Genomic DNA, 19,111 nt, shown 5'->3' with positions numbered 1-19,111 from the left:
ATCTTGCATTAGTCAGTTTGTGGGACATTGTTCCAAATCATTACACCTGGTTGTTCTTAGGGAGCTACAGGACCCAGTTTTATCTAGTTTCCAATTATTGTGAAACATCTGTATGACTCATCAGCTGAGGGAACATAGGTTAAAACACAATGGTAAAATCTTGGTTCCTCCACATAATTCTAATATCCTACTGCATCCTGTCCCTTAAGAAGAATGTAAAGTTATGATTCAAGAACCACAACATCTTTCACCTGCATACCCAAAAGAAATAGTCAAACTAAGAATGTTTGATAATAATCTAAGGGATCCACACTTTTTTCAGTACATTTACAGAAACCAGAGATGACTAAATAAAATGAGCAGTCATTTGTTTACCCCCCAAAAAGATTTGGAAAAGTAACCAAATTTGTTTTGTTGTTGTTTTTTGTATTCTGTTTTGGAGCAGAAGTAGATCAGCCAAAAGGTAAAAGTCTTGATTTAGTGTTAAATATGTTGTCATGATGAATAAGGAACAAGATTCCAAAGCCAAATATCTGGAATTAACTTTCCCATCCAGGTGACTACAGCCTTTCAGATGAGGAGTACTTCAACATCAAAATGAGTGAGCTGCGGTGGACTGTAGGACACTTCTTAACCATCTGGTTCTGAAAGGAAACTTTTGGGTAAGCTCAACTATTTATCATTGGGAAAACGGACATTTCAGTTCATTTATGTCCTGGACTTGTTACTTCTGCAACTTGGATATGTGAAGACATCTGAACAAAACAGACGGAATGACAGAACTTGAGTTGAAATGCTAAAGTCAAAATAAATTTTTGTATCAACCTCCCCATATTTTCAAGTCTGTATATTTTTAACAATGTGTTTGACTAAACATTTTAACCTTGACCAGAAGTTATTTAGAAACACACTCCAAACCCCATTCTTTAAAGTCTACGGTGAGGATTTCTTACTTTAATTCTGTCAGTATTTGACTCTTGAAATATAATCAAAACTGGACTTCACCTTCTCAGAAGACACTCAAGTATTATAAAATTATGCTTTTATCTCCTTTTGTTGAATTTGTATCCGTTTCAGCAGATGAAGGTCATATTCAAAGAGCTCTTTTGCACAAATTAAATCAGTCATTATGCATCACTAATTGTGTAGCAGTGCACTGACAGAGCTCCCTTTGAAGCCTTTCTGACCTGTCTCCCTTCTGTCTCGTTTACCCTCTAATTTACCTGCCCATCGAGGCCGACGGAGGAAAATTTGTTGCCATAGCGACGGATTCACAAAGGGCTAGAGGGAAGGGTCGCTCAGAGCACGCTGATATTTAATAACGCACGCATGGACAGATATAGCAGGTCAGAGAAGAAGAAAAAAAAATCAGCATCCAACAGAGGATGTTTGATCTGAGCACAAAAACCCAGAGGGCAGCCTTTCATGGCACTCCAGCAACAGCTTCACAGACTGGTTTCCTTTTAAAGGCAGGCCAGTTTGGAGCAATAAAAGCTTTCATTACATTCTCATTTATAAAACAACGATTGATTTATAGCTCAAATTGCCAGTGGATATTGCAGCGTGGTCTTAATCAAGTGTAAAGGGACCCCTAAAATTTTAATTACATGAGGCGTATTTTTCTGACAGGAGTCCCACACCCCCGATGTGTTTTGTTCAACAAAGACTTGGAAGCAAATTGCATAGAAAATATCAATAAAAGCTTCTTAAATAGTCATGATTTCTGAAATCTGACTCAAAAGTGATTTTTTTATTTATTTTTTTTTTTGCCTGTTACGCCCCCAAGGTCTAGGGGTCCAGGGGCGGTAACATAAAAATGTCCAGAGAAAAAGAATTAAATAAAAGAGGTGATTTATTACAAAAAAAGGGTTTCACAGAACCAAAACAAAGTACAACATAACCCAATTGAAACAAAAGAAAATGACTAACAAATGTAAGACTGAGCAGTGCAAATTAAATTACAAAAGTTCAAACAAATCAGTCCAAAGGTAACTCAAACAATCCAAATCAAAAGACACAAAGGGAACACCAAACCTCCCTAGCACAAGCTAGTAGCAGCACACACAATCAAACTGCTTTAGCAGTAGCAAACAAAGTTCCAAGTGCTCTACAAAGCAGCATCAAACAAAAAGTAGGGGAACAGCTTTACAGAACCTCTTCCTACTAGCTGTCCCCCTGAAGGACTGTTCCAGGAGCCTTTTAAAGGTACAGGTGAGGCTCATCAGCATCTGATTGGCTGGCCACGATCTGCTGATCCAAGGGTGTGTGTCTCCTGCAGCTTCCAGGCAACCAATCAGAATAAGTGTTGTCACAGCTGATCCTGCTTAACAAAAGAAAAAGGAGCATGTACAGCCTCAAGAGGCCAGGGGCCGTAACACTCCCCCCCTTAAATTACAAAACCCAGTTTTGTAAACTACTAAATGTCACATACATATATATACACAAAAACCATACTCACAACCTGGAAAGGCCATCTGCAAGAACGTTTTCTGTTCCTTTTTTATGTTGAATGTTTAGATTGTATTCCTGTAGAAGTAATGCCCACCGCATAAGTCGCTGATTGTGGTTGTACATGCGAGAAAGGAAAACTAAGGGGTTATGATCAGTGAACACATCAATAGGTAAACTACTGGAACCAAGGTATACGTGGAAGTGCTGAAGAGCCAATAATAGAGCCAAGGTTTCTTTTTCAATGGTGGAATAGTTCAGTTGATGTTTGTTGAACTTGCGGGAGAAATAACAAACAGGATGGTCTAAACCCTGTAAATCTTCCTGTATTAGCACAGCTCCAGCTCCAACAGCGCTGGCATCCACCTCTAGTTTAAATGGTCTGGTCAGATCCGGTGCAGCTAATACTGGGGTGTGACAAAGAAGAAACTTAGCACTTGCAAAAGCATTCTGGCACTCATCTGACCAAACAAAGTCAGTTTTTGGGCTAAGTAGATTTGTTAACGGTTGCACTACTGAGGAGAAATTTCTGCAAAAATTCCGGTAATAGCCAACCATACCCAGAAATCTACGCAGCTCACGGCGGGTGTTGGGTGTAGGGTAATCATTAATTGCCGCCACTTTAGCGTTGAGGGGACGGACTTGGCCCTGCCCCACCTCTTTGCCTAAATATGTTACCGTAGCTTTGCCGAATTCACACTTTGCCAGGTTAAGGGTCAAGGAAGCTTGAGCCAAATTGTGAAATACTTGGTATAGTATTTGCAAGTGTTCCTGCCAGGTTTCAGTATATACCACCAGGTCATCTAAATAAGCACTACAATTGGAGACGCCACACAGTACTGTATTTATCAGCCTCTGAAAAGTAGCTGGAGCGTTACACATACCAAATGCCATGACAGTGTACTGCAAAAAGTTATCCGGGGTCACAAAAGCTGAAATGTTGGAAGCCCTTTCAGTCAAAGGGACTTGCCAATATCCTTTGAGAAGGTCCAACTTTGTGACATACTTTGCAGCTCCAATATTGTCCACACAGTCCTCAATTCTGGGGAGCGGATAGGCGTCAGGTACAGTGACAGAATTTACCTTACGAAAGTCAGTGATAAAACGTGGTGAACCATCTGACTTGGTTTCTAATAAACAAGGTGAGCTCCAGGGGCTTTGACTAGGTTTGGCTAGACCATGTTCCAGCAGATATTCAGTTTCCTGTTTCATTAAAGAGCGTTTTGTGGGATTAGCACGATAAGGATGCTGTTTGATGGGTTTTGCATTTTGAACATCTATGTCATGTTTTAGAACTGTTGTAGGTTTTGGTACATCATTGAACAAACATGTGTATTCATTAATGAGGACCATTATGTCCTTTTGATGTTCAGGAGGTAAATGTTCAAGCTGTCTCGGTAGAGATTTTAGCATCTCCGAGTTTGTAAGGCGAGGACTAGAACAGATGGGATAATTCATTCTTAGGCCATCAGCATTACTTAGCTCATCTACTTCTAGTTGACTTATGACTGCAACCGGAGAACACCCTCCACTAGGTTCTGAAACAGGACGAGAGTGGTACAACTTTAGCATGTTCACATGGCAAACACGAGTTTTACGCCGCCGGTTCGGGGTACCAATGACATAATCATTCTCCCCAATTTTCTCTAGGATTTTATAAGGGCCATCAAATTTGGCAGATAAAGCTGAGCCAGGAATAGGTAGAAGCGCAATAACCTGATCTCCTACCTGAAAAACTCTTTTGACAGAGGCTTTATCATAGTGCTGCTTCATTTTCCTTTGAGAGTCAGATAAATGCTCTTTAGCTAGATCATTAGCTTGACACAGACGCTCCCGAAAGGCTTGCACATACTTAGTGAGACTTTTCTTAGAACCGTTTGCCGGAACCAAGAAGGTTTCTTTTAAAGCTCTTAAAGGGCCACGGGGTGTGTGACCAAATACTAGTTCCGCTGGACTGAAACCCAGGGATTCCTGAACAGCTTCTCTAGCAGCAAACAATACAAATGGGACCCCCTCATCCCAACTTTTATCAGTTTCCAGACAATATTTGCGCAGCATTGACTTTAAGGTCTGATGCCATCGTTCTAAAGCACCTTGGGACTCTGGGTGGTAAGCAGAGGAAACAACATGCTTAATGTTTAATGTCTTAGCTACCTGGTTGAACAATTTTGATTGAAAATTTGTTCCTTGATCTGTTTGAAGAGTTCTAGGTAAACCGAACATAGAAAAGAACTTTGTCAGAGCTTTAACCACAGATTTGGCTGTAATCTTGTTCAAAGGGATTGCTTCAGGGAATCGCGTGACCCGAAAAACAACAACTGAAAAATTAAATCAATCACATGAAAGTTGTTTTTATTTTACTGGCACATACATGGTTCTTCTGTAAATTAACAGTTTATCACGAATATTACCTTAATCCTAAAGACACTTATTAATAACACATACTTTAGCACATTTCTGTAGAAATGCCAATACTGTATAAAAATGGCTTTCCAGAATACCTTCGCAGAAAATGTATATATATTTTTAAGAGGTACAGACATGTATTTATATTTTTAAATAGTCCTTCCTGAGTGTCTTTACCTGAGGTAATTTAATGGTCTTTCTGTGGAGTTAGTGTTGAGAAGTCCTCAACTTTAACATAAAGCTTTTCTGCATTGATTATGTGTGAAAATTTAAAAACACTGCAGATCCCATAACAGCATAAATCAGTGCAGCTCTCAATTTTTTTTATTGAATTAATTTTGATCCTGTTAAAGCCCTACCGTGCAATTAAATAAACCCATCTCTGGAGATTATGTGCTACATTACTGCAACATTAGTTTCTTCCTTTTTGATTTGCACAACCAAGGAAACCCACTCATACTTAGAGCGCCCTCTGTTGTCCACAGTCCTCTGATGGAGATGCATTCAGGGGTGTCTGAAGAAGCTCCTAGTCATGTAAAGCTGCTCAGCTCTTTATCACAGCAACAGTGTGGCGCTGAATGAAAGTAAAGTTCACACTCCATCTTCTCCAAACACTCCCCTCGTAGCGCTGAAAGCCTGTCCAATATGGCTAATTAAGATGTCTCTATAGGGATGGCTGCTCATTAATTAAAATAAAAACTATCCAGTGTCTGTGCAGACCCATGTTGTGGGAAAAATAATAAAAGAAGCCCAAAGTGGGGAGGAGCGGATGAAATGCTTCATCTCTGGTTCATACTCATGCCCACAGCTCCGACAGCTTCATCTCACTGGGATGATCTGTTTCCTTGATGGATATTGTTGTGAAATGAAGCGGTCCAGAGAGCAGACGGAGTTCACAGCGGCACACAGATGCAGGGGCGTGTGAGGCATACAGGCAGGGCGCCCTTGTTGATTTGGTAAAACTCCACCAGCTGCAGGAGGTCGATGAACCGAGTCTTGCCATCGTCTAACGTGAGGTACTTTTTTCCATCCTCCAAAACCTGCAGAGACGTGGCTAAATTGAGTCAGTGGCATTTTGGGGAGATTAAAAGACCCCATCAGAAAGAGCACAGGGAACTCACCGGGATCACGATAAAGTGTTTGACCTTCAGCTCATGACACAACGACAGCACAAAGCAGTTCTCATGCTGTTGGCTTCGACGCATCAGGAACATCCTGAAGATCAGTACATGTTAAAAATACCTCCAATGAGAGAAAATGTCAAAATATGAAATGCTCAGGTTTTTTTTTTATATATAGCATGTACTATAAAAATATCAATTACATGGTGTTTACAAAATTATAAAATTCAATTTAGGAGAAGGTTTTTCTGCACACACGCAAGTTATGAATATCCTTGGGACTTTCTGGACTAGCCCAACACAACGTAATGCACGGTGAACAACTGCATTGTCGAAAATGTTTACTAGGCACAATTTTGAATTTGAATTTGCATTAGGACCTTTTAGCTGCTTCTCTGATTAATGCTCTCCTTGACCCAGCCTGTCAGTTTATGTGCCTGGTTGCAGCTGCAACACACCAGTGCTATGTCAGAGGTCTAAAACTTAGGACATTATTTTATACCCAATCCTGGTTCTTCAAAATTTTATTCCTGACATCTCTGGTGGTCTTTATAAAGTTCTGGCTAAAGACGAAGGGACAGAGCAGACTGCATTAGACTATTAATAAATTATTAGCTGCAGAAGGTTGTTGGAGATCTTCTATAAGTCTGCTATTTGCTGTGCTCTGTTTGGGTTAGAAGCAGCTGAGCCAGGTAAACAGTGCTGGCCCTGTCCTGCAGACAGAGCTGGTTATGCAAAGACAGATGCTTCATCAAATCTAAAATGACAATAAACCTAAACATTATTTTCACAACTTCATTATTTAACCTTTACATAAAAGCCCAACAAAGGAGATCCTTCGTACCCACAGCTATGATATCCTATAATGATTCTGTTTAAGTATAAGAGAATTAAACTGAATTGTGAACTTAGGTCCACTAATAAATGTCTCAGGCATTGGAGAACAGCTGTATTTATACAAAGATTAAAATAAATGTAGTTTTACAGATATCTGCTTTTGTTTTTATTAGTTAAAGGGTGGACTGAATACAGATGCACACCACACTCCATCCATCCATCCATTTTCTTACACCCTTCTTCCCTAATGGGGTCGGGAGGGTTGCTGGTGCCTATCTCCAGCTGCGTTCCGGGCGAGAGGCGGGTTCACCCTGGACAGGTCGCCAGTCTGTCGCAGGGCAACACAAAGACATACAAGACAAACAACCATGCGCACACACACTCACACCTAGGGAGAATTTAGAGAGACCAATTAACCTGACAGTCATGTTTTTGGACTGTGGGAGGAAGCCGGAGAACCCGGAGAGAACCCACGCATGCACAGGGAGAACATGCAAACTCCATGCAGAGCACACCACACTTTCAAATTTTATTTGCAAAAGGTTTTGAAAACTATATCATTTTATAAAAATTTTATTCAGCAGCCAGAATTGAATTCAACCAGCAACTAAATGTCCAAAGAAAAGCTTATAGGCAGCCGAATCTATAATAATAATAATAATAATAATAATAAAAAAACATTTCAGTTGTAAAAACAAGATTTTAAGCATCATTTCTAATGGAAAACCAAAAAAAAAAATGTAATTCACTTTGGTGGTCCTCACCCAGCTACCAGCCCCTGCTTCTCTATCAGCTTCTCTGCTTCATTTCTGGTCAAACTACCATAAAACCATGGGTGAGTCTCATGAAAGGCTATGAGAAAACAAAAAAGACATTGGTATATTATTAAGTTACTTATCAAGTTACGTTTGGATCTCATGTGGACTTACAGAAATCCTGAGGCTCAGAGTTTGTGTTGGGCTGGCAGAACCTTAAGGTCTCTCTCTTCTGCCAGAAAACAAGCATCAGACAAAGGTCAGTAAATGTCACATAATTTCTCCCCTCTACATAGGTATTTTAAGTTGATGCATTGTGGCTACTTTACAAAACAAAACTTTATCTGTAAAGAACATTTCAAATAAAGAGACTGAAAAATTCTTGAGCTTTATGGATTAGGACAAAATAAGAAGCAACTGCTCTTTATCAGCTTCAAAATCCATGAAATCTAACCTCAAATTAACACCAAAAAGAAGATACATGTTCCTCAAAAATTTGTATCAGAACCTCTATAACACCAAAGGTTTTTGTCAACTTGATCATCTGACGATGTGTTTCACGATGTAAGAAGTAGAGACTGACTGGACTGGAAACAGTGTGGCACTTAGAAACGTCTTCAGACATGACAATGCTGCAACCGTTAGATTTAGAATGCTGTTGGTTTATTTATCAGTGTATCAACTCTGTTGTCTTTCAACATCAGCTTCACAAAGGCAGATATAAAAGAAAACGTATAAGACCACAGACTGACTTGTTCTCCCTCACCCTCCAGGCCTGTGCTTCCTCCTGCTCTGCATTCTGAGCCTCCGTCGGGTTTTCAATAACTCGTCCTCCGGCTTTACCTGTGAAGTCCATCGCCACTAAGCTATTCTCTGACTTTGACTGCAAACAGCACAGGTACAGTTCAATTACACCGCATGCAGAAATGACAGGGTCAATCACAACGCTGCATCTTGCGAGACAAACTGACTTTGCTCTCCGTGAGCTTTGGGCTTATTGGGGTTCGTGGAGCCAACTTGGATTCTGATATCGCATTATAGTTTAGCTTAATTTGCCTCCCACACTGAAAACACAAAAACACAGATAATGTAATTATTTTATATTCCTGTCTGTAATTTGCTAAAATAATATTTAAAAAAAAAGCTAGATTCCTTTTAGAATGTACCTTGAACAATCTGAAAGCACAAATCCACATTTTTCGCATCTCTTCAGTTTCAGCACACATAATCTTTAAATCCTTAACTTGGCCTTGACTCTTGGTGGGCTGAGCAAACGCAGAAAAAAAAAAAAAAACATACATCAGGCATCTGAGGTTTACATATATTCATCATGGGTATGAATAGTATGTTACTCTTATGTTTTTATTGATTAAGCTGCATCCTTGCAAGGAAGAAACGGTCTACATTAGGCCAACTGCTTTTCAGTTTCCACTTTAATTCACTATTCACACATTATGCAATTTGTTAGATATATGGTGATGATGCAGTTGTTTCTCTACAGTTACAAAGTTCAAAGGTTAAATACGAAGGTTTTATTTCAAGTCACTACTCTAAAACAGGGGTGTCAAACTCCTGTCCTCAAAGGCTGGTGTCCTGCAACTTTTAGATGTGCCTCTGCTGCACCACACCTGAATAGAACAATTAGGTCATCAAGGCTCTGGAGAACTGATCTACACAAGGAGGAGGTAATTAAGCCATTTCATTGCAGTGTTTTGTACTTGTGGCACATCTAAAAACTGTAGGACAGTGGTCCTCGAGGACTGGAGTTTGACACCTTTATTCTAAAAGATCACAATTTAATTCTTTGTTTAAATTACAAAAATAAACAAAGTAAAATTTAAGTCTGTGAACCTTTTCTACCTTGATGCAGAAGCAGAATTCAGTAGGAGCTCCATATCGTTTGCAGCCGTCAACCACTTTGTACACGTTTGAAACATTTAGATTAGCGAATTCTTTTAGATGCTGATGACCCTAAATCCCAAACACAGATTGTAGAACAAAAGTTAAAGAAACAGTGTAACAATCTACAATCTTAGCAACAAATCAAGTTCTGGAGAGAACATGAGACGTTTTCCTAACCGTTTCCTTAGCGGATATGTAAAGACCAGACCGTCGGAGGGTGAAGAACATCTTCTTCCAAGACGTCTTAAAGTATCCCTTTAAGAAGAAAAATCCCTTCATCTGAGGAGATTTCCCATTCGAGGTCAGCTCCTGTTGAGGTAACAGAATTCAAGTTCTGTCTCAAATAAAGTGATCCTGTGGTGCCACAAGACATAATACCAAAAATGTTTTGCTTGTGAATCTGCACATTTATTTGGACACTTTAAAAAACATGAAATATTACTTTCTCAGGTCTTTGTTTTATTTCATCCCATTACTATCATCAATTTAACATTAATTTACTGATTATGCTCCTGACAGTGACTCCCCTTGCTCTTGTTAGTTACAGTTTCCAACTGTAGCTTTAACACACTAAATACACATTAGGATTTAGGTGCACATTTAAATTTATTAGCATTTACCTATTTTTTTTTTATTATTATTTTTGAAGAAAACAATGCAGGTGAACGAGTAAACACAAGGCAGTAAGGAGTGCAGCCATGTTGTGTTGGTAGCACTAAGATTGGGCATCAAAGCCTTAAAAGAGGAGATCAAAGTGATAGCAAAGTCTCCAGTTAAAATTTGATTTCACATAGATTTCAATGGTCCATCAGGGTTGAAGATATTAAGAGACATAGGTTGTCACAAAAAATGAGCTTGAAAGCCTAATAATATGGCACCCTCTAAAGGGCCTTAAAGGGATTTTTCTTTAGGCCAATCTGGCTGCAATTACCCCACAAATTAAAATTATGTTGACATTCAGATGGAGCAGATTCAACAACCACAGTTGTTTTGATTTTGACCAACATTGTCTCTGCGATTGGCATAGTAAATGTTACCACAATCCTTCTAATGAGTTTCACTGCGCAAGAGTAATGCAACTTTTAAAATGTTATTCCAAAGCCATTGTTTTTCATGTCACTAAATCCCAAACTTGTTTGGGGTTAGTCACTTCAAACAAACACTATGTGTGTGCTGGATGGAAGACTAGTTAAGTTACATAGGGACTCCAAGCAAACATGCCCTTCTTCATTTTCCTTGGGCACTGAGAAATCCAATGCTGTTGCAGATATTTTTAAGTAAAATAAAGCATTTTCAGCATCAAAGTGTATTATAGTCATAATGCAAAATGTGTTTACAAGGAAGAAGTTTTTTGTGATGTATATATGAAGCTCATATAAAATTACCAACTCCCCATCTGTTTATTTTTGTCAAGAAAACAACCAAATTACCATAACTGGTACATCATCATCTGCATAAATGTCTTCCCATTTCAGTGGGAATTAAATCAAAACAGTATCCTTTTCAGAAGAGTATGTCTAAACTTTATTTTTGCTTTGTAAATCGATTTAAAGGTCAACTGTAATTCATATAGATTTCATATTTTCAAAATTCTTAACTTTTTTAGTTTTAAAATGTTTTATATCTCCATCTGTTGACATCTGTGACAGTGGTCTGTAAAAACGGAATCATTTAACATACTTTCAGCTGGTTAGACTGCAGTTTTTGTTATTCAGTAGGCTTTTATGATATTTCTACAAAACTTTTAGTAGCTTAGTCCATCCATCCATTTTCTGTTCACCCTTGTCCCTAATGGGGTCGGGAGGGTTGCTGGTGCCAATCTCCAGCTACGTTCTGGGCGAGAGGAGGGGTTCACCCTGGACAGGTCGCCAGTCTGTTGCAGGGCAACACAGAGACATACAGGACACACAACCATTCACACACTCACATCTAGGGAGAATTTAGAGAGACCAATTAACCTGACAGTCATGTTTTTGGACTGTGGGAGGAAGCCGGAGAACCCGGAGAGAACCCACGCATGCATAGGGAGAACATGCAAACTCCATGCAGAAAGACCCCGGGCCGGGAATCGAACCCAGGACCTTATTGCTGCAAGGCAACAGCTCTACCTACTCCACCACTGTGCATCCCTAGCTTTGTATTTATTCTAAAAGTGTTTAAGTGGATTTTATTGGAGCATTCAAACACTTATACAGAATAAATGATAGATTTTTTTGTTAAACTATCCTGCTAGAAAATATTTTGCTGTTTCACATCTTCCACTTTTTACATTACACAATATATAAAAAAAAAAGAGTCTAGCATATGAAAATTGTTCTTGGTTTACCCGAATGAACACTGTTGATGTCGTCTTCTTCATGGCATCCTCGCTGTCTGAGATCACTGCATTTGCAAAGAAGCGCTGCAAGATAAATCACAAGAACTTCAAGTAAATTTGTCTTACAGATTTACAAAACTGTGTTAAAAAAACAAAAACATGATTATTAGACTGGGGATTTTAACCTTTTTTGCTAAAAAACATTGATATTTATTATTTAAGAATTATTGCAAGTGGTTCAGATAAATCCTTAATAGACATATTTATTCAGTGCAAGGGCTGAAAACAAACAGAGCAGCTGTGTGTCTGATAGAATCTTGTTTGTGCAAAATGTTCTTGGTAGTCAACCAAGCAATTCTCACAACCTCAGGCCACTGTCAACAGTTCCTCCAGGATTTCACAATTGTTTTGTGATTGTTTATGCAATCAAAATTACAAATTTTCTGATGCTCCTTTAGAATTATTTGCAAAAATGTTGAATTTATTTGCCTCATTGAGTCCCTTCCAAAATCTGCGTATAGAAGAAAAACAATAAGGGAAAAATCAAAAAGCACACAGAATGGACAATCAAACTCTTTTTTTATTTAAAGAACTTACATACCTTGATTTTGGTTACAGTCCTTATCAATCTTGAACTATAACTTGACATCAACTAAGGCTGAGGTAGCAGTGTATTAGAAGTAAGAAATACTGCCACCCACAGGTGAGAATTGGTCACTTAAATCCAATGTTTTTGACCATGTCTTGTGGACAATTTGCAATAAACTCACAATTATACATGTCAATTTCCAGCTCTGCTGAATTCCGAAAACCTGGAGGGACAATGTGTGCAGAAAATCCTGAATTATTTTTCCGAAGGCACAAAATATATCTGAGAATGTCAAAATAAGTTAAAATAACTCATATATGTTTAATTTCTCAAGAAAGTGTCTGCTGTGCACAAGAAATCTTTCTTTTTTACCCTTGTCAACTTAAAGGCTCCATGCCGTTTAACACTCACTGTGAAAACGTGTAAAAATGTCGTATTTTTCTAAAATTTTCTGCATGATATTTTGGTAAAAAAGAATAAGTACTTTTAGAGCTTTGCACATGTTTCAAACCACACCACATTTGTATCATCTGGAGGCACAAGGACCCTCAGGTCTTCTGGCTCTGGTCTGCTTTGCATCCCCAGAACCAGAACCAATCGAGGAGAAGCAGCACTCAGCTTCTATGGACCACAAATCTGGAACAAACTTCTAGAAAACCTTAAAACAGCTGAAATACTGACTTCCATTAATTCTTAACTAAAAACCCACCTGTTTAGAGTTGTATTTAAAACATAATCAATTACAAATTTAATGTCATGTTTCGACTGTTGTTTCTATGTTGCATGACTTTGGGTTTTTGTGTTTGTTATGATGTAAAGCACTTAGAAATGCCTTACTGCTGAAATGTGCTATACAAATAAAATTTGATTTGATTTTGATTTGACAAAGGCAGTGTGGGCTCACCATAAAGACCTATGGGAAGCCCATTCAATCAAAGTCAAGAGTTTTAAATGGTGCAAGTGCACAGATGCCAGTCTACGACCAACATGAGGAACTGCCTGAGGCCTATTCAGTCTATTAACACAGAACATAACCCGTCACTCATGAATGAAGGCTTTACATACCCACTGTATATGGAAGAACTCGTACTTGTCATAGTTTTTGGAGAACATGAATCTCGCCTCAACCTTCTCAGACCAGGTGGCCTGAACCTCCAGTACGATCTCGTGGTCCTCCAGACATCTCTCTGAAGACATCAGGATGAAGATGTAAACCAAACCAGTCTTGTTATTCAGTGGCAATTGTGTAGTGAACCATCTTAGGTTTACCTAGGCCCAGAGTAGGATAGATCTCCAGAAGCGCCCAGTTGTCCTCATCGCTGCAGTGAGCTGACTGGACCAACAGCTGGCAGACTTCTCTGGCTGTTGCTTGGCGACCAATCAATATAGTCTTATAGGCGCTCTCATCTCCATAGACTTTAATCACCTGAGGGGAAATCCACAATAATCCCTCCAATTAAAAGGAGAACCTGCGGTCCACTTTAAACAAACCAGAGATTGTTTGGTATATTTATGTAAATAGGTATATGTTCATTCTTTTAAGGATTTCTGCTTTCTAGTCAGGATAGAAATAAGTTTTTCCCCTCAAATGGAGAGAAAATTAGCTCAAAAATATAACTAAATTTTTCCTAAGAGTAGTTGTAGTATTTAAGTGCTAAATAGCTGAGATTAAAAAAAAGAGAAGACAGACACTACATGGTTAATAACAGCTGTGAAAATGCTCTAATATATAAGCACTTGAAAGCCTAAAACTCCAGTGGTCCAATTTCCAAGTGATTATCTTGTCTGTAACTCCTTTGCTTTTCTTCTTGATTACACACTGATTGATACCGGGTCAAATAATTCCCAAAACCTCAGATTAAAACTCACATTGTGACGCAAAGAACCTTCTAACTTCATACAATGGTCAAAAACTTTGTGTCCAATAAGCTTCAAAGCTCAAAGAGAAGTTTTAATTGGTTTCTAATTTCAGAGTGACCTAGCCTTAAACTTTATGGCAGAAAACATCTCCCTCTTCCCGAAGTTAAAATGCTAAAACCTTCTCTGCATCCATCTGGACTGAGAAGCAGCTGTTCACGTAGACAAGAGATCAACTGTGCGCAGGTTATTAAACCGGCTGGATTATTCTTTGAGCAGGCAAGACACTGACTGCATCCATCAACAGGTTTCCAAGCAAAATGAAGACAACCTGCTTGACCAGGAACATGTCAATAAATGAGAACAGGGTGGTTGAGTGAGCGCTGGAGTCAGTCAGGCAGAAATAATTACTGGTGCAATCCTCTCAACTCGAGAGGATTGCGGGAGAGCAACAAGGCTTTCTACGGAAATGTTTTACTGCACTCTGACTCACTTCATCAAAACAAATTCTGGCTCTAACAGAGGGACATTAGGCCACAGACTCAAAAATTACTGCACACAATCTGGTTGTTAATACAATAACAACACACATATACACTGATAAATGTTAAAAACCCCAGACGATGTCTGTCCAATCCTTAGGACAGTTTGATCCTATTCTAAAGATCAAACTTCAACCCCAGCTTCAGTTACAGTTATGAAAACTGCTGCAGGGCAATGACAAGAAGGGCAGTGGGAGGAATATATGTGTGTGCCATGGTATTAAAGGTCCTGAAAGGTCTGTTGTCACACTTCTGAACAAAATCTCATATTGACAGAGGAGGTTCAGAAGGTCGATGTGATTCAAGATGGCTTCCTCTATCTTTTTTGGTCATCTCTGCCTATTGAGTTATCTTCAAACGCTCTTTCTTTCTGAGCAGTTCAACAAAAGGAAGGCTGGAGATGATTAGAAAATGCTAAATGATATGTTTAAACTTTGTTTACAAGAATAAAAGGCATATTTGGGGTTATTGCATGTGAGAGGACACATTTACTTGAGGCACTCACTGGCCTGAGCTGTAATAATAGGATTGATAGGATTAGGAAATGTTCCATTGCGACACTATTTCTAATTAATGCGAGGAGCATTTGTTTTTACACCAGTAGATATAAGGATTTATGTAATTTTATGTCTCAGAGAGTGTTGGTGTTTTAAGCCATTTGAGACGTTTTTGTTGCTTTTATGGATGATGTCATTGGAGAGTTAGTGACCCCTACTGGCTGAGAGTAGAAAGACGATCCAGGCATTTTGTGGGTTGGAACTACATTTTATTCCCCCCTCCCCCTGACACCATCCCCCAGAATTTTATGTATTTTATGTATTTTCATTGGTTGTTGGGGAGAGGCAGAATTAGGGGTCATCAGAGTGCAATTTCATATGATTTGTGACCTAAAAATACTCACAAATTTGTCACTTGATTCTGATGGAAGTGAACCGTTGAGCAATGAAAGATTGCACAACTCTGGAAAAGGGTTTGGAATGGGGGACTCAGAGGACGACCAAACTTCACCTCCTTTCTTCCTAAAAGAATTAGAAAGACAACATTAATAAAAGGAAACATCTGTTAATAAATTACACATGTGGAAAAAATTTGTTAATGGCTAAAAAACCCACAATGGTCACTGAAAAAAATTGAAACTGACAAAAGTAATAATAAGACACTGAACTACATCAGCTACAGAAATAGTGTAATTCCAAAAATTAAACAAATAACATTTTGTTACAGGTATTATTGTTTTTGTCCAGTCCTATTTTGTTTGTTTATGTTTTGTTAATTCTGTTGAATTCAAAAGCAATGTCTGACTTCCATATCACTGATTTTCAGTAATGTGCATATTCTCTTCTCCAAAAATATATATGTATTTTTTTTAATTCAACAGCTCAGCCTCAACTTGTCATCTTTAAAACTAACAAACACTTTGACATGTCATAATCTCTTGTTTAACTGTCAGCTCACCTACAGTTAAGTGAGCACCAGGATTTCCTCCAGAAGCCCAGTGACTCATAGCTACTCTGTTGTATGTGCTGCTTTTGAATCAGTAAGACTGCGTGTCTGTGACTGCCGGTCATACCTGTTTGTGCTAATTAAGATGGGCTGGGAGCGGCGGAGAGGTGGTGACTCGGGCACGAGAGGACTCAGGGTTAAAGTGGAGCAGCCCAGTGACACCTCCTCCTCATCTGATGAATCCTTCATCCTGGAGCCCTCAAAAGATTTTCTCGAGGAATCTGAAGGAAAATCAGAGTGTTGGAGCCAATGGAAATCCACGTGCAATGGAGGAAGCATGAAATGTTCCTTTTACCTTTAAGAGCTTGTTATTCTTGCTTTTAAATGTGAACAAATAAACAAGAATACTGATACTAATCTACACATTATCAAAAATCAGTCCATGTATTTTTTCTATGGGATTTCTCCCATGATGTAACTCTGAAAAACAAAACAAAACAAAAAAAATTACAATAAAACACAAATTATTTTTGTGCTAATACGTCCGAGACATTTGCGAGACTGGTTGGCATCGATCATGCTGTTGCAGCTGATAGCAAAACCAGGACAATAAACGACAGTAAATCTCAGGCTCAACAGGAATAACAGCACAGCTCAGGTTAGTATTTTCGTCTCTCAAAATAGACACACATGGCAGCGAGCCATAGAAAAATCTGAACCTGATTTTCCACAAAACAAGACAACCCCGGAAGACGTGCACAAAGTAAACATATAAACACTGTTCTTGGTGTAAAACTTTATCTCTTGGCCTTTACTGCAACAGAAAATATAATTGAACCGCTCTAAGAGGGGAATTGTACAACATAATCATGTCTTGTTCTAAGGTTTTAGCTTAAATGAGTCAAAGAAATATTTTTTTTCCTTCTGTTACTGACACTCTTCAGCTCACTTCAGAACATTTTTGATTAACTGGGTCTAAACAAAGTCTAAGAATTTGAAAGTCTTTTTTACTTAACAGGCTTAAAAATTTTATCCAAGTTGTTGATTTAACTCTTCCTTCTCAGTATAGAGCGTAGTTGTTTAAAATGTCCCAAGTTCGAAAGGTTTGTTTGCATCAGAATATAAAGTAGAAAAACACACATGTATTGAGAACATTTTGATCTTATGAGTAGAGAACATATTAAATCAATAAAATCAGAATTAATAAATCCATTGTGAAAAAAAGCAGTTCAATTACCATAATCCAAAGAAAATAAAAAAATATTGTTTACATGCAAGAATGATTTTTACACTGAATAATCTGTCATTTTACTTACTTTACCTCGTAGAGCAAGGTACGATGGTTTCTTGGAATCCATAAACATAAATTGTGTATTTTTGAATTCAACCAAATCATAAAGTTTCAGTATATTTGACTTTAAAAGCAATGCGTTTGTGTGCTTGCAAATCCCTATTTTCTGAATAATCCTAATGGTTGTCTTTTGGAATTCATTGAATGGCATTTTATATGTCCTCCCAAAATTTCCACATACTAAGACAGTATGTGATTACTTGCCATTAAATATTACCTGTTTTTTTATTGTTAATTTGAGTTCTTTAAATATAATTAGTTTTTATGCCATAAGACCCAAACAGCAACAACTATAACAACTGAGAAGCTTTGATTTTAAACTCAGCATTTATTTGCATTCAGTGCAACATTTTGTTATTATTCTTTGATTCAAATCATGCTAGCAGCAGAATAAATAAGAAAGCAAGCTGGAAAAACTAGATATTTTATTATTAAGTACAAAAAAATGCGACTCTGGTTAGTTTTTTTGTTTTGTTTCGTTTTTTGTTTTTTTTTTTATTGTTTTTTTTATTTTTATACTTGTTGTTTTGTCCTTTAATTTGCCTGTTTATTCTTGAAAATCATAAATAAATAAATAAATAAATAAATAAATAAATAAATAAATAAATAAATAAATAAAAAATGCCAAAAATGTATACAGGGTTATACCGTTAAAAGTGTTTTCTTTAAAAATATTCAAGATTGACACATGTATTACCAATTCCTTAAATTAAGCCAAAGCATTCAGTTTGCAGCCTTTTTATGTATATAAACACTTGAGAACAGGTTTTATGATCCAGTCATGTTGCTTGGTAAACCCCCTCCCCAGAAACAACTACTATTCGGTAATAAGAAATACAATTACAAGTTCAGCCCCGTGTTTAAACCTTGTGACTGATTAGAAACGCTAAATTACGTTAACATCTATGTTCCTCATGTAGATTAAACTCACACTGTGCTAAAATGCCTCTTCTGACCCATTAAAGTGACATTACTGCGCCAACTCTCAGTTCGAAACTGAACAAAGAGGCTCAAGCTGGCCCTTACCTGTAACCCGCGGTGTTCCACATGAGCCCCTACCTGCTCATATAGAAGGTAGGGTCTCTTGGTGGTTTTCTTCCATGTGAGTCTGTTTCTCAGAGTTCAAAAGTCAACGTTTCTTTTTCATACGTGGGGAATAAGTTGATGCCGTGACAGCGGCGTGCGCTAACACGTCAGAGTGGGCGGGGCCTGCCCGACAGGTGGGTGAGGACAGCAATCCGGGTACGGCAGCCCGTAGGCCGCGCCTTCTTCTGTCAATGAGGTCACTTGGTTCGATGAAACCACTTAATTTCCTAGTTTTGTTTCGTTTTTATTTTTTCCTACTCACCACGGTGTTAATAAACCTACTTATTTATATATAGAACATATATATATATATATATATATATATATATATATATATATATATATATATATATATATATATAGAACATATTTATATATGAAATTATGAGGCCCATAAAGAGCTGTCATCAGTACAGACACAAAAATAAACAATATCTGATTGAGAATTATATTAATT

General features: G+C 38.0%; 1 protein-coding gene across 4 annotated transcripts; it reads right to left on the bottom strand.

Annotated features, from left to right (window-relative positions):
* Positions 1-4,783: 4,783 nt before the first annotated feature.
* On the bottom strand, positions 4,784-18,783 carry grb7 (growth factor receptor bound protein 7). Of its 4 annotated transcripts, none has more exons than XM_044101871.1 (16): positions 18,595-18,783; positions 16,573-16,697; positions 16,345-16,498; positions 15,676-15,793; positions 13,645-13,801; positions 13,441-13,562; positions 11,796-11,870; positions 9,647-9,778; positions 9,428-9,538; positions 8,734-8,832; positions 8,539-8,631; positions 8,334-8,450; positions 7,742-7,799; positions 7,577-7,664; positions 5,976-6,069; positions 4,784-5,894 (listed from the first exon to the last, which is right to left on the bottom strand). In XM_044101871.1, the coding sequence occupies exons 3-16, from the start codon at positions 16,464-16,466 to the stop codon at positions 5,748-5,750; spliced, it is 1,533 nt and encodes a 510-aa protein (XP_043957806.1). In that variant the 5' UTR covers positions 16,467-16,498; positions 16,573-16,697; positions 18,595-18,783; the 3' UTR covers positions 4,784-5,747. The 4 variants fall into 4 exon arrangements, with proteins under 4 accessions (XP_043957806.1, XP_043957807.1, XP_043957805.1 ...); XM_044101872.1 differs by having other exon boundaries at positions 18,628-18,762; XM_044101870.1 differs by lacking the exon at positions 16,573-16,697 and having other exon boundaries at positions 18,595-18,762.
* Between the last annotated feature and the right edge of the window lie 328 nt (positions 18,784-19,111).

This window comes from Gambusia affinis, linkage group LG20 (genome assembly GCF_019740435.1).
Source record: "Gambusia affinis linkage group LG20, SWU_Gaff_1.0, whole genome shotgun sequence".
Classification (NCBI taxonomy): Eukaryota; Metazoa; Chordata; class Actinopteri; order Cyprinodontiformes; family Poeciliidae; genus Gambusia; species Gambusia affinis.
The sequence above is the reverse complement of the archived record's forward strand: the minus strand, read 5'-3'. Positions and strand labels throughout refer to the sequence as shown.